Raw genomic sequence first — 13,511 nt, 5'->3', positions numbered from 1 at the left:
AACCGATTCCATCCTGCTGGGGACACTGCTATGACACAGTTCATGATGTGTAATCAGAGGAACATCCGAGGTACAAGTCACAACCGATTCCATCCTGCTGGGGACACTGCTATGACACAGTTCATGATGTGTAATCAGAGGAACATCCGAGGTACAAGTCACAACTGATTCCATCCTGCTGGGGACACTGCTATGACACAGTTCATGATGTGTAATCAGAGGAACATCCAAGGTACAAGTCACAACCGATTCCATCCTGCTGGGGACACTGCTATGACACAGTTCATGATGTGTAATCAGAGGAACATCCAAGGTACAAGTCACAACCGATTCCATCCTGCTGGGGACACTGCTATGACACAGTTCATGATGTGTAATCAGAGGAACATCCAAGGTACAAGTCACAACCGATTCCACCCTGCTGGGGACACTGTTATGACACAGTTCATGATGTGTAATCAGAGGAACATCCGAGGTACAAGTCACAACCGAATCCATCCTGCTGGGGACACTGTTATGACACAGTTCATGATGTGTAATCAGAGGAACATCCGAGGTACAAGTCACAACCGATTCCATCCTGCTGGGGACACTGTTATGACACAGTTCATGATGTGTAATCAGAGGAACATACGAGGTACAAGTCACAACCGAATCCACCCTGTCAGGGACACTTATATGACAATGTTCATGATGCGTCCCCAGAGGAGCACCTAAGGTACAAGTCACACCACTTGACAAAGTTCATTTGTCATCAGAGGAACATCCTAGATGCAAGTCACAACTGATTCCACCCTACTAGAGCCACTGCTAGGGAATGTGGCTCTGATAGTCTTCGACATGATTTGTCCAATACTAGATAGTCAAGGTTGTCCCCATCTGTATGAGCTACATGTACATCAGCATCTTTAAGTAGGCTACATATACTTGAGTTGTTTAAGAAGTGTACCTGGACCTGCCTTGATGGGCACAGTGAGATGCAAGGTCTTCCAGGGACGGGTCATCATGGCCACAAGGTATCTGTCATGTCCATGAACTGCCTGAGGTATACAGGTTTCATCAAGGGGGCTACTCGAGTTGCCATAAGAAATGAATGCGTTTTATCAAGTCAGCTACGTCACTCATCAGTTTACGTGTGTCCAAAATTAAAACGAGCTTTATTCACAGCCAACCTTGAAAAGTAACTTCTTGCTTGTCTTGATGCAGGTTGTGCCTGCCTCTTTAAAGAAGGAAAATGACATTGAATTTCAGATTTGAGAAATTTCTATTTTTTCCCTCTCACAACATCTACATCCAGTGAAATTTAATCAAACGCAGAAATTATTCAGTCAAATTTGACAATCTGACAAATTGTGATAATTCCAAATTAAAGACATGAAGGTTTATAAGACAAGAGAAATGTTACTTTTCTTGGCTAATGTTTTTAAGTAAGCCATAATTGCAATGTGCAAGTTCTGCAGATTATGCTCTCATGACATTATAATGGGCTTGAAGGAGTTACATGGCTGCAAATAAAAGAAACTGGTGCAATTTTGAAGAAGCTGGCACAATTTTGGAGACCTATGAATAAGAAATACCAGAACTACTGACTGGAAATTGTTTTCTTTCAGATGTATTGTTTTGTAGAGTTACCATAAGTTTTCTCATTTCTCATTTTTGTAGCTCATGTGAAGTGTTTGACAGCCTCAGAATAGTGTTAAGAGCTAACAGCAGCAAATGCACCGAAAGATCATAGCAAATATGTATGATATGACCTGCAGCCTGCACTTACTTGGTGCAGCCTCGCGTTCATATAAAATAAAACAAAACGAAAAATTTCACACATTATTTTTTTAAATTAACCAAGTAATAATGGCCACTACAGTGCAGTTTGGATACATTAATATTAATAATATACATGGTCTGTACAGTCTCAGTCATACTAAGCGTACCCCCCTCCCCCATAAATAAATACGTCAACGCCACATCTCGCGTAAAAATCTTTGTCAAATTGGACCAGTAACTGGTAAGCCACATTACACACGATTTTGACTGACAGCAGGAATAAAGCTTCTGAAAGTGGCTTGAAGTTGCTGGGGTAAATAGTTGGCTACTAAGCTTACATCCAGCTTTTGTTAGGGTAAATTGAATCATGTCAGGTGGCCGCCAACCTTTGTCGTAAACAATCAATTGTTCATTTCATTTGAATAACTGTCAATCTTATCTTCACAATTCTTCTTAACACCAGCCATTAAACCATCTTTCATCACAATTTTCCAATCGTGATAGTTTTCAATCTTGCACCTCAGTACTTATTACAAAGAAATGCCTGTTGAGATAACATTGGATCGATATGGAGGATACAAAATTTATCTTCTGAGATGTCTTAAAGCAGTATTATTGTTATCTATCAATACCCTTCAGGATGACACTCACAGAGACAAGAGGTCAAGAAATGGTCAAATAGTATAGGCCAAACTTCAAAAAGTGTCATGGGCAATTTTTATTACAGGTAAAACCGACAGATACATTTTCAGTACATTCCTGCAAACAACATATTCTTGATTCTAATGCTTGGTGTCATTGGGATGCAGGCAGCTTCAATTAGCAAATATTATGATTTTAAGACAACTCTAAACAGTTATTTTGGGCAATTTACAGATACTTCAATAATATACCTAGTAGTATACAATGATAAGATATAGATAGCTAGATATAACATTTGATTGCCATACATACGAGTCGTAAAAATTCCACTATACATGCTTCATGCTAAATAAAATCTCAATATAAAACGTTGCATTACAAAAACATAAAATGACCCAGCAAAGATGTATCATGAAGGAGACAGTGAAAAAAGGACATCATGACATTCTCTGTACTGTTACATCCTTAAGGTGCCTTGAGGTGCTTTTTTGTTGGGATCTACTCATGACATACAGTGAATTCTCCCCTAGCATACACCTCTCTATTAACGACACTTGTTTTGGTCCCAAGTTGGTTCTCTTCATTCATTTTGACCTCTCTTATCAGGACACCTCCCTATTGAGGACAGCACTTAACAGTCCTGAGGGTGTCCTTAATAGCAAGGTTCTATTATATAACTTTTGCCATATAGAGAATTCAGTCGTCATTGAGCGGCCAATGATGCGTGCACTTCTCAGAAAGGTCTAGACTTACCAGACAACAGACACCTCATTGATGCTTCAGTACTTACTACCGGCATTTCTAAGGAAAGCTACATGTATGCTTACTCAATGACCACCATTGTAAGACAAGGTATTATAACTTGGCCAATGTTGCTTACAAAGATGACAATAGAGTATTTAACAAGGAACCTAAAGAATTATATGCCTAATTTCCTATGATTGGTTTTCTAGATAGAACTTGGGTTAAAAGATACATTTACATGCAAGTTTAAAAACGATCATTGAGATGGGTGTTTTTCATCCTGAAGTTGGCTGCATGAAAGCAGCATATCGATATTATTTGCAGGATGGCCGTTCACACGATTATACCTTAATGTAACACAGCTAACCTAACATGATACATTCAAAATGCAACAGTGGTGGTGAGAAACTAACGAGACCAAATCGAAACTGGTGTCCTGTCCGGCGTATTTATGCAATTTAGAGCATCTTTCTTAGTTCACTATCTTTACTTCTCACTGCATCATGACGCATTCTCAACGCCACATTTTCATTGCAACACGAACGTCACCTGGCGATAGGCGATGTGGGATACCGTGAGAAGTAATATCAATTAGATAAGTAGGCACGAATTAACAGCAGCATAAGTGAAACTGTGTTATATTGATGAATGCATTTACATATTAGACATGGGTAACTGCCTATGTCTAAAGTGATTTTACTACACATCTAGTTTTGTCCTGACTCCCTAAATCTCTCATAAGTACGATGGATTGCAAATACAAATACACCACATATTTCAGCCCTCATCATTCAGTACACATTTATAATTGACTGGTAAAAAAGGCTACAATCTGCTCCAAGAAATATCAAGATATACATTTAATGTATGCCTATAGTGACTGGTTGAACTATGCTCTATTCACTTTTGCACTGATTTGATCAATTGTTCATATCAAATTTATTTGGAACAGTTGCCAGCTATTTTCTGTATTGTAATTGGAAGACACAGAAGAGTCCAGGTGATTAACTGTTTGAAAAAGTGTAAAGTTTCTTTGTGTTAAAGCATTAAAGGCTTTAGAAGTCTGACATTGACGCTAATGTGACTATTATTTCATTTGCAGTGAAAATTTTACATGAGTGTCTTTAGGGATCATGAAAAGAACCCCCCCCCCCTTCCCTTACCCCACCACAGTGCTACCAGTATCTATCAGACATCTTGAGGGTACAGTAATATCGAGAGAATGTGAAAATTAGAGTACCGAATGAGTGAACTATCCATCATGTACCCAAAAAGAATTTCAGAACGCCTTGTTATTTAGTTTGCTGCAATCCATTCCGGTCAGTGTCCTCCTTTAAACTAAGGTCCACACAGAGAAACTTAGCCTAACTCTGTCTCCCCAATGTTGGTTGCTAAAGTTGGTGTTGTCTTGACACTGGTGTTACCTCCAGAAGCTAAAACTATTACATACAACCAGTGTGAGTCAACACCAATATTAGAATGACAATAAGAGGAAATTAGCATTGCTCATCACTGTAAACACTTTTATGATAAATCTGACATGCCCATATAATTTCCAAAGCAGGCCTAAGCAATGCAGACAGAGACAGCGTTCCTCATCTAAGCCAGACTGTGACTGTTTAATTAAATGAGCCATATGATGGTCGATGAGATAGGTGTAGGGTCAACGGCTCATTTAATCAAGCAACCACAGTATCAGAGCAGCATTTATAGATTTGATATAGTTACACATAGAGCAGTTACAAAAATTTCATAGCAAATTAGCTCGCTAACTATTATATGAATAGTTTGCTCCAAACAATTTTTGGCCCAATGAAACATCTAAACATGCATCGTCATGCAATGCCTGGCCTAAAGATTTTCTAACCTGAACAATCTATTTACAAGAAAGATACAAATTATGGAGAAAAAAACCTTCAAATATGATACAAGTAATCAATTAAACTCAATACATTTTTTGCACTTCTTCCGCCCAAGAGTATTTGAGGAGGAAAAATCTTGGGAATACCATCAGCTGAGTAAGAGTTACAATGCATTTGAAGACAATTTCCAGTTGTGCTCATCATAACCAATCTGTTAGGATATCGACTAGATTACAACTACTTCCCCTCTGACGTCTCATTTACATTCAATCCTAATTTACAGTCTATGGGGCCTGCCATAAAATCAATCCTAAAAGGTCAAGAGAGAATGTACAATAACTACAATACAGGTGCTGGAAGCGTTGTACTTATAACATCAAACAGCTTAAAGCCGAGTTCACACAGTAGTTTGGCGAATGACCCCCAAGTCGTATATTGCAAGCACATTCTATCATGTAGGTCAGACGCCTGATGCATGCACGGACAAACGTCAATACGTTTCTCAGCAATCTGCAAGTATCATTTGTCCGTTGGTACACATGGCATTTTCCCCAAACTAGAGTATAAACATGCAGCTTCACATGAAAGCTGTCCGAGTATTGCATGTCCCATTTCTGACGGCGATTGAGTCTATCAACAGCGTATCGACTTATATTAATCTGCTACGTCAACACATTCGTACCATTTACCAGTCGTCCTATTTAAATAAAACAGGATTGCCATGCACAAGTGGCTTAGTTTTGTTAACATTTTACATACAACGAAGTGAACTTTGATATTCTATTGTAGAAGTTCCAGTTTTACAAACACCCATAGAAAAATATTTCTGGATACAACTAGCAGAGTTGGCTAGCACACAGTACACGTCAACATCTATGTTCATCGTTAGAGGCATCTAAGATACACAAAGTCCATGGAGAGGACCTATATTTCGGCCAGATAAGGGATTACATGATAACAGCAGTTTATGAGCGGCAGTATTCAACTGGCCTATCACCACAAACATCCTTATGATCGCAAGCCTTAGGATAGTATTACATCTATTCAGCTGGTTCTCTCAGGTTTCAGATGAATTAGATGGTGCTTGATTATGCAAGCACTGCACGATGCACAGAGATCAACCGAGTGGGGTATATGAGTATCCAATGAGGTTGACCATTGACAGCGCAACTCAAAGCAAATCTGCAGGTCAAGAGGGATGAATACTGCCTTTAACAAACTACTGATAATATCCATATACCATCTAAGTCCATAAATACAAGCTGGGTGATAATGATAAAGACAGTTGTCTACTGAGTATGCACACACAAATCGTTTAAACTTTATCTTGGAAGGATAGTTGTCTATCATTATTTTAATCTGGAGAAACTTGTTAAAAGATTGTTCATGTCTTTTGCAGACATTAAGCACCCAATTGCGATACACGGTCGTTTCATCAAGTTTTTCGGTGGACCACGTCCTTATGTATCACTTATTTTTGTCCCATAGTCTGTGGATTCGTTCCTTCCGCATTTTGTTTATTCGTGATTAAGCATCATCTACGCTTATCTGTTTGAGGCCCCTGCGGGTATCCCTCGCTACTTCATATCGTCCAAATATCGGCAGTGTCATGCTGAATACCTCCCAGACTCATCCGATTTTATCCAATGTTCGTACTGATTATTGTTCATTCAGCATCCAATAATACTGGGGAATATCTTACAATCAGATTGGTCAGCATCTGCGGCCTCCCACAGGCTGCATAGTTGACCCAAGGCAATAGATGTTGTTTCAATTTGCATAGTGATCGAAAGATCCGAGATATTCCAATGCAGCCCGGTAACAGAACTGGTACTGGTCCTGTAATGAAAGAGAGGCTAAAGTGACACCCTAACGTCGCCCAAACATGCGACTCAATGAGCCACCTCTATGTGACACCGCAAAATCACCCCATGCTGGTCACACCATAACGTCACCTCCGAATGCGTGACAGCACGTCACTCAAACAGACGTGACCTAAAAGTCTCGTCACGGCACGTGACCTAAAACGTCGCCTCACGATGTGTAGTAGTGGTCAAACGAACCGAGGTATTCTAGCGTTGACACGTAACAAAATCCATACTCGGCCTGAAAGGGAAGCAAAGAGCATGGCAGTTAGGTACAGATCACCATGGCGACAGCTGCCGAGGTGTGTCAGACATCCATTGTATACTGAGTGCAGAGTGCGCTGAAATCAACAAAGAAATGACATTGTGCATAGGCGTCACCAGGACCAAACTTTTTCTGAAATTCTCCCATTTTTTCATATTTTAATTTGTGCTTCAAAGACAATCCATTATTCTATCCTCTCATTTACCCAAACCATAAGGATGGGCTATTGAAAATCAGATGTTCTGACTACTGCAATCAATATCAGCCCTGAACGGTCTTCAGCCCCACATTCAAATTTTCCACAAAAGTGCATTTTCGTGGGCTACGTGACAATGGGTGATATGAATAAAGAGTAGTAAATGCTTTTATCTAAAACTCTATGTACATTTACACTTGGCCTTTCTGTACAAAATTGAAGTAAAAGCATTTGCTAGCCTTTATTCATATCACCCATTGTTTATGAGATGACTTGGGTGGGATATTAAGCATTGACATTTGGTGTGGATTTCTTTCACCGAAGCATTGGTAGGGTTGGACCTGACCCTTTGGCTGGCGATGCCTATGACGTGTGTCAAAATAAGATGACCAAGGGAAGCTGGATGGAGCATGGACATTACTAAAGCAGGAACAAGGACACAACACGATTTGAAGTTTTCAACAATTGCTTCAAAATTTTCACAATATTTTCCATACTGTACATGTATTAGTTACTGAGCAGATGTAGAATTTAAAGCGAAATATGTCTTGAAATGAAAACTTGAGTAGAATTTCAAAATCTTTTATTGTGAATTTCACCAAGAAAATTTGAAATAACGAAAAATAATAGAGAACATTTTGAACAAGACTGAAGTGTTGGTTAGTAATTAATAATGAAAATAATCTTTAAATAGAGCAAAATTTCCAACTTTTTTCTCACTTTTCCTTGACATTTCCCAAATTTCCCACCTTTCCTCAACTTATTCACAATTTTCCAATTTTACTGTCAAATATGACACCTCCCCCTCCCCTAAAATTTTATCAAAGTTCCCAGCTTATTCAACAAATTCTTCAAAACTGCCTGAGAAAAGGTGAAGTTCAGATGTACGATGGGGTGGGTATTTACAATGGTAAAATGGGGAAGGGTTTTTTACCGCAGTACAACGTAGGATAACACCATGGTGCGCACATGAAGAGGAAAATACCTAAAGGAAACAGAAGCTAGTGATTATGTACAACATTGGCTGCGGAAAACTACAACACTGGAAAATCGGATGATAAAACTGAAAGGTGAAATAAAGACGTTAGCACGGAAAACATTCACAGACCGAATTTGGAATTTATAAGGGTTAAGTTACTGCTCGAGTCTACAGCACTTTAGCAAAATTTCTTCAACGGAAAAAATCAAGCAGCTGGTCCCCAGCCCAAGAGCAGTACCGTAGATTAAGAACTTTGAGTAAGGGGCATAACAGAATCCTTTCTCCCCGGACATTCTATCCCAGGACATTTAAACATATAGCTGAGATAACAGCTTCTTGTTTGTCCAAGACAAGCAGATGTTTCTATAAGCTGTGACTTTGCTAACTTTGCGTGTTTCTCAGAATGAAAACCAACTTTGGTCTGTAAAGTTCAAATGAAGACAAAAAATCACCAAAATGTGAAGACAACGTTGAAACAAATCACTCATGTCAATATGACACAATGCTAATGGCTGTCTGTCACACACTATACTCGTCATGAAATACTTTGAGGATACTGAATCAACACCACGTATGCATGCATAGGTCAGATCAAAATTTCCGCATTGGTTATGCATGCACATTGATAAGTAACCAAGGTAACCAAGCAGTAACCGACTATACATATTCATGTGCATGCATAACCGGATACAAAATCTGAAAATGTTGTCCCAACTTCTGCCAACTGCGGCGGTCATGCAAAGTCCTCAAAGGAATATACTAAATAACCCCTGGAATCTTTATCTTCAAACTCATTCATCTGCTCCATGCCACCCAAACACCCTGTGAAGACCATAGGAGTCGTTATCATCGGAATATTCTCCCCTGGGCAACAAAGTGGTTATTTAGTATCAGGAAGAACAACCCAACCTTTATTTGTCTCCTGTCATCATGAATAATCTTTCCCCTCTTTCACTATAGTCATGATAGTTCTTTTATCTCCAACTCTGAACTGACCAAAGTCCCCCGCCCCCCAGGAACATTTTAGCTTTCATAGTCAATGGGACTGCACATCAGAAATCTTTAGCCAAGATGTTTTCTCACATGCCCCACTGACACTGATTGCAAATTGTATACAGTCAACTTGTTGTATTCATCAGCTTTTTATTGTAATTTTATTGTAATTTGCTAATCAGCCTCTGAGCCCACAATACGTACCTCTGTTTGAACCATGGCTGGTCTCTGTGTTCTCAGCATTTTGACAGTTTGGAACATATCCACGACTCCCTCGTACCGCATTCTCTCCAAGACTATACTTAGAGAGATGAAGACGCCCGTCCTACCCACACCAGCACTGAAATACAAAGGAAACTCCCATGATGGTACATTTCCTTAGAGCCAAACAAAATCAGCCATGACTACATTTAGTTCTCAAAATAATGCTATAGTGCTCTCAAAGGCTTCTTGAACTCTTCTCATATGCACATGTGATAAGTAGTTGGGTGGTCCGCCAAGCACAAGTTCAGTTTAAAGTCATTACCTGCAATGCACTGTAATTGGTCCGTCCTGACCGAACTGTTCCTTCGTTTTGTGCACTTGACCAATGAAGTCGATGAAGCCCTCGCCCGATTTTGGCACTCCTTGTTCTGGCCAATCAGTGAACTGGAACTGTCGAACTGTCCGGGACTGGCCATCCTGAAAATTGTTATAGACGAGCCATGAGCATGTCAATAATGGTTTGTGTTCAGGAAAACCTAAGTACGTATTGTTGCGAGAAATGAGTCAGACTTGACCAAGAACTTGCTGCCGAATCCATAATCCATTCCTTTGGTGTGGTTGAAAGTGATTCACCGCTTGAGCAGCTCCTAGCATGATACACCAGGCAGACTATACATTTACCTCTCTGCTTTGCACTGTTGTACAAAAGCACCCTAAGACATCACCATGAACTCATAGCTCCATAGAGAGCATGCAGCATCCACGAGTGGCACCAGCCAGGAGCCACTCTGAAAGCACGAAAAACTACGCGTCTAACTTACCCTTGCATCTGTGACCTTGAACTCTCTCAGGATGTATTGCGGCATATTATATTCAGCCATCGGGTCCACCACGAAGTACTGATACCGTGCAGATCTCTCACTTGGCCAGTACTGATGGCACTTCTCGCGACCCATTTCTCGCAGTTTTGTCAACATGACTACTATCGTCGAATTGTGTTCCCACAGCATTCGCCAGAAGTCCTCAGTGGTTTCAGCAAGAGGCCCTTGGGTGGCAATATAGGCAGTTCTGTATCGGTAGCCCTGAAGGAGGAAATTGGGTTTCATTTTAAACATCTCCATGTCATTAGTTAGCTTCCAAGGGCAGCTTTTTTTTAGATTTCAGTTGTTGGAAGAACATACTAAGAGGTCATACAGTGACATATCCTTGACCAAACAACTTGGAAGCAAGCAAATTAATGTCAGTTTTGTCAACTTGATAAACTTACATCAATAAAACTAGCATTGATATAATCAGAACCATCGACGCCCCGTATAGGTTGAAGACATACTCTTGTGGATTCATCTGAAAAGGAGGAAAAATGTGATAAAATCTATTTACATAGGACAAATCTGATAACAATTGATAGTCTAAAACATTTATCTGTACCACCTTGAAATTCACCATCACATGCTGACCTAACCGCATCCCATATCTTGTAGGAATATCAAGTTTCCAGGCCAAGTGAGAGGCTAACTGTTTAGGTGGAGAGGCACTGGCTGACAAGCTATGAAGTAACAAGGACCACCTAATGAGAAGATAGCCAAATCTGCGGCAATCACAGGGCTGAAGATGCAACGAAATAGCAATCAACTTTATATCAAATGCAGAGGAAGAAGCAATTACATTTTGGACAAAGCGCCAATACTCATTGAAGTGGTGCTTTATTGTATCAGTTTAAGGAGGTAGACACGCTGGGCTAGTGGGTCCTTCTGCTGAATTGCCGACATATAAGGGGTGAGAAAGTATGACACATGTACTTACATGGTAATATATTGACCAGTCTATTTTTGAATTTATTGACTGCAAGACTGGCACTCACGAATCTTGATGGGTTGGCTTTAATACTGGCTAATTTCTGAAATGGGAAGAAGTGACAACCATGTTATCTAAATAGTTAGCCTTAACGTACCAAGCAGTGGAAGTATTGAGATATGCTATGCCATAGAGAGCATGTCAAAATTATCTTGAAGCTAAAAATCTGACTCTGTTCATCCCTTTCTTGAATCCTCCTCCCTCTGAAACACCGAATAAGAGATTGTGTTTTGGCATCAACAGTATATTTAGAGTATACTCAGCAATTATCAAACTCAGAAACATATGCTGCGAATAGTTTAGTAAGATCATAGATAACGTCATTGTAGAACTAAAAATGAACTGGAGAAGAAAAGGGAAAACCTGTCACATACTTACCTTAAATTCAACTTCCATTCCTGTGACCGTTTCCCCTTGATCTGGTTGTGTGAGTTTCTGTATATGTGCAAATAGATTCCGTGCGGGCACTTCGGTGTTGCCACCCTGTATCGCCTCGATGAGTGCGTCGTGAATGAAAATGTATTGGTCCTCTGTCTGGACCATGTAGTTACGTTGAGCGCGCAGACAGGTCACGTGACCGTAGATGTCAACAGTCTTCTCGTGTTTGATTCGTTCCAACATGGAATCGATCACGATAAAAGCACCAGTTCGTCCTACTCCAGCACTGTAACAAGAAAGAGGTTCAACTGAGAATATAAAAACAAGAAAGAGGTTCAGCGCTGTAACAAGAAAGAGGTTCAACTGAGAATATAAAAAAATCAGCATTTACATACATTTTCATGGTCTTAGGGCAAAAAGCTCTGGATGACCCCTTTCTGATGTCACCCTTTGGGTCGGGAGAGATTCTTCTTCTTCAGCATTCGGAATTTTTGACATGTACACTAGACAGTCAATCCATTTTCGGTAACAAAGTTGGCCTCATAAGTGAGCAGATCTGAAGTACATGATAGATTCTAGTTGTATCCTTAAAAAGCCTCATAAAGGTTTAATGTGTCTGGGATAATCATTCCTTACCTGCAGTGTGTTATCAAGGGTCCTGCGTCAGGAGGATTGACGGTTTTCACCCGCCTCATGAACATTAGCAATGGCGTTGGGTGGTCGGGCACACCGTGATCTGGCCAGGCGGTGAACTGGAACTGGCGCACTTCACGTTTCTCGGGGAAACCATGCTGCAAAGATATCAAGTGTTGATTATATTCTAGACACATCATGTAATTGCCTTCGGACAAAAAGCCTTATTGCTGGAGTGGGACATTCGTATGACAGAGTTGACAATTCAAGAAATCGTACAAAACCTATGTTGACCCTTACCCTTTGGATTTGGAAAGTTCTAATGGTATAGGTGGCAAGCTCCATTACATCCATGATGGTCACATGGATGAAGCCGAACGTATCGGTTCCTCGGTTTGGCCAGTACTGGTCACATTTGATCTGCAAACAGAATGAATAAGATAATCAAATGGATTTCCTCCACAAGACACTTCACCCAGCCCCCACACACTTGTTGAAGGCATCAGTCTATTCTGGTTAACTCTCTCAGGAAAAAGCACTACAAAGGGCTGAGATGCTGGTACCTTCAGCAACAACATAACAAACTCCAAACAAAATTTTCAAGAAGACCAAGACCAAGACTTCACCTACCCTTGTCCTCTCTTCCAGTTTTGTCATCATGACAACAGTAGCAGTGCGCTGCTCCCAGATCATCCGCCAGAAATCTCCAAACGTTTCTGGCAACGGTCCCTGAGTAGCAATGTAAGCATTCTGCTTCCTGTAGCCGTCCATGTAGTTGGCGTTGATATAATCACTACCAGGGATGCCCTCTATTGGCTGAAGTAGGACACGTGAGTGGTCATACGCGATGACGTTCGCGTAGCGGTTCTTGGGTTTATTGACCTCCAAGTTGGAGTTATCCCAAGTGAACTGCTGTCCTGGCTCAATCGACTCATACTCTTGCGAGAATTTCAAATTATCGTTTGCTTTAAGGCGTTCGACGTGTTCCTGTAACTCCAAGAATGGTATGGGCGGATGGTTCATCATAGCTGAAAGAGAAACATAGCACTGAAGTTGAGACTTGTGGTCGAAAATGATATCAAAAGTAAATAAATGAGACAAATCTTGATGATTTCTCGAAGGATTTCATCGT

General features: G+C 40.4%; 1 protein-coding gene across 8 annotated transcripts in view; it reads right to left on the bottom strand.

The window, feature by feature from the left end:
* Window positions 1-1,815: 1,815 nt before the first annotated feature.
* The window catches only part of LOC135487302 (tyrosine-protein phosphatase Lar-like), a 294,416-nt gene continuing 282,720 nt past the window's right edge, over window positions 1,816-13,511 (bottom strand). For 7 of the 8 annotated variants that reach the window (XM_064770915.1, XM_064770911.1, XM_064770913.1 and 4 more), the window contains 10 exons: window positions 13,010-13,407; window positions 12,680-12,799; window positions 12,383-12,537; window positions 11,747-12,032; window positions 11,318-11,411; window positions 10,782-10,858; window positions 10,336-10,596; window positions 9,837-9,991; window positions 9,515-9,650; window positions 1,816-7,118 (listed from right to left, as the gene is read on the bottom strand). In XM_064770915.1, the coding sequence (XP_064626985.1) occupies window positions 7,047-7,118; window positions 9,515-9,650; window positions 9,837-9,991; window positions 10,336-10,596; window positions 10,782-10,858; window positions 11,318-11,411; window positions 11,747-12,032; window positions 12,383-12,537; window positions 12,680-12,799; window positions 13,010-13,407 (1,754 nt within the window). In that variant the 3' untranslated portion in view covers window positions 1,816-7,046. The remainder of the gene's footprint in view (window positions 7,119-9,514; window positions 9,651-9,836; window positions 9,992-10,335; window positions 10,597-10,781; window positions 10,859-11,317; window positions 11,412-11,746; window positions 12,033-12,382; window positions 12,538-12,679; window positions 12,800-13,009; window positions 13,408-13,511) is intronic. The other variant, XM_064770919.1, reaches the window with a different exon arrangement.

The sequence above is a fragment of the Lineus longissimus genome, chromosome 4, assembly GCF_910592395.1.
Source record: "Lineus longissimus chromosome 4, tnLinLong1.2, whole genome shotgun sequence".
NCBI lineage: Eukaryota > Metazoa > Nemertea > Pilidiophora > Heteronemertea > Lineidae > Lineus > Lineus longissimus.
Note: the sequence above shows the minus strand (reverse complement) of the source record. Positions and strands in the feature narration are given on the sequence as shown.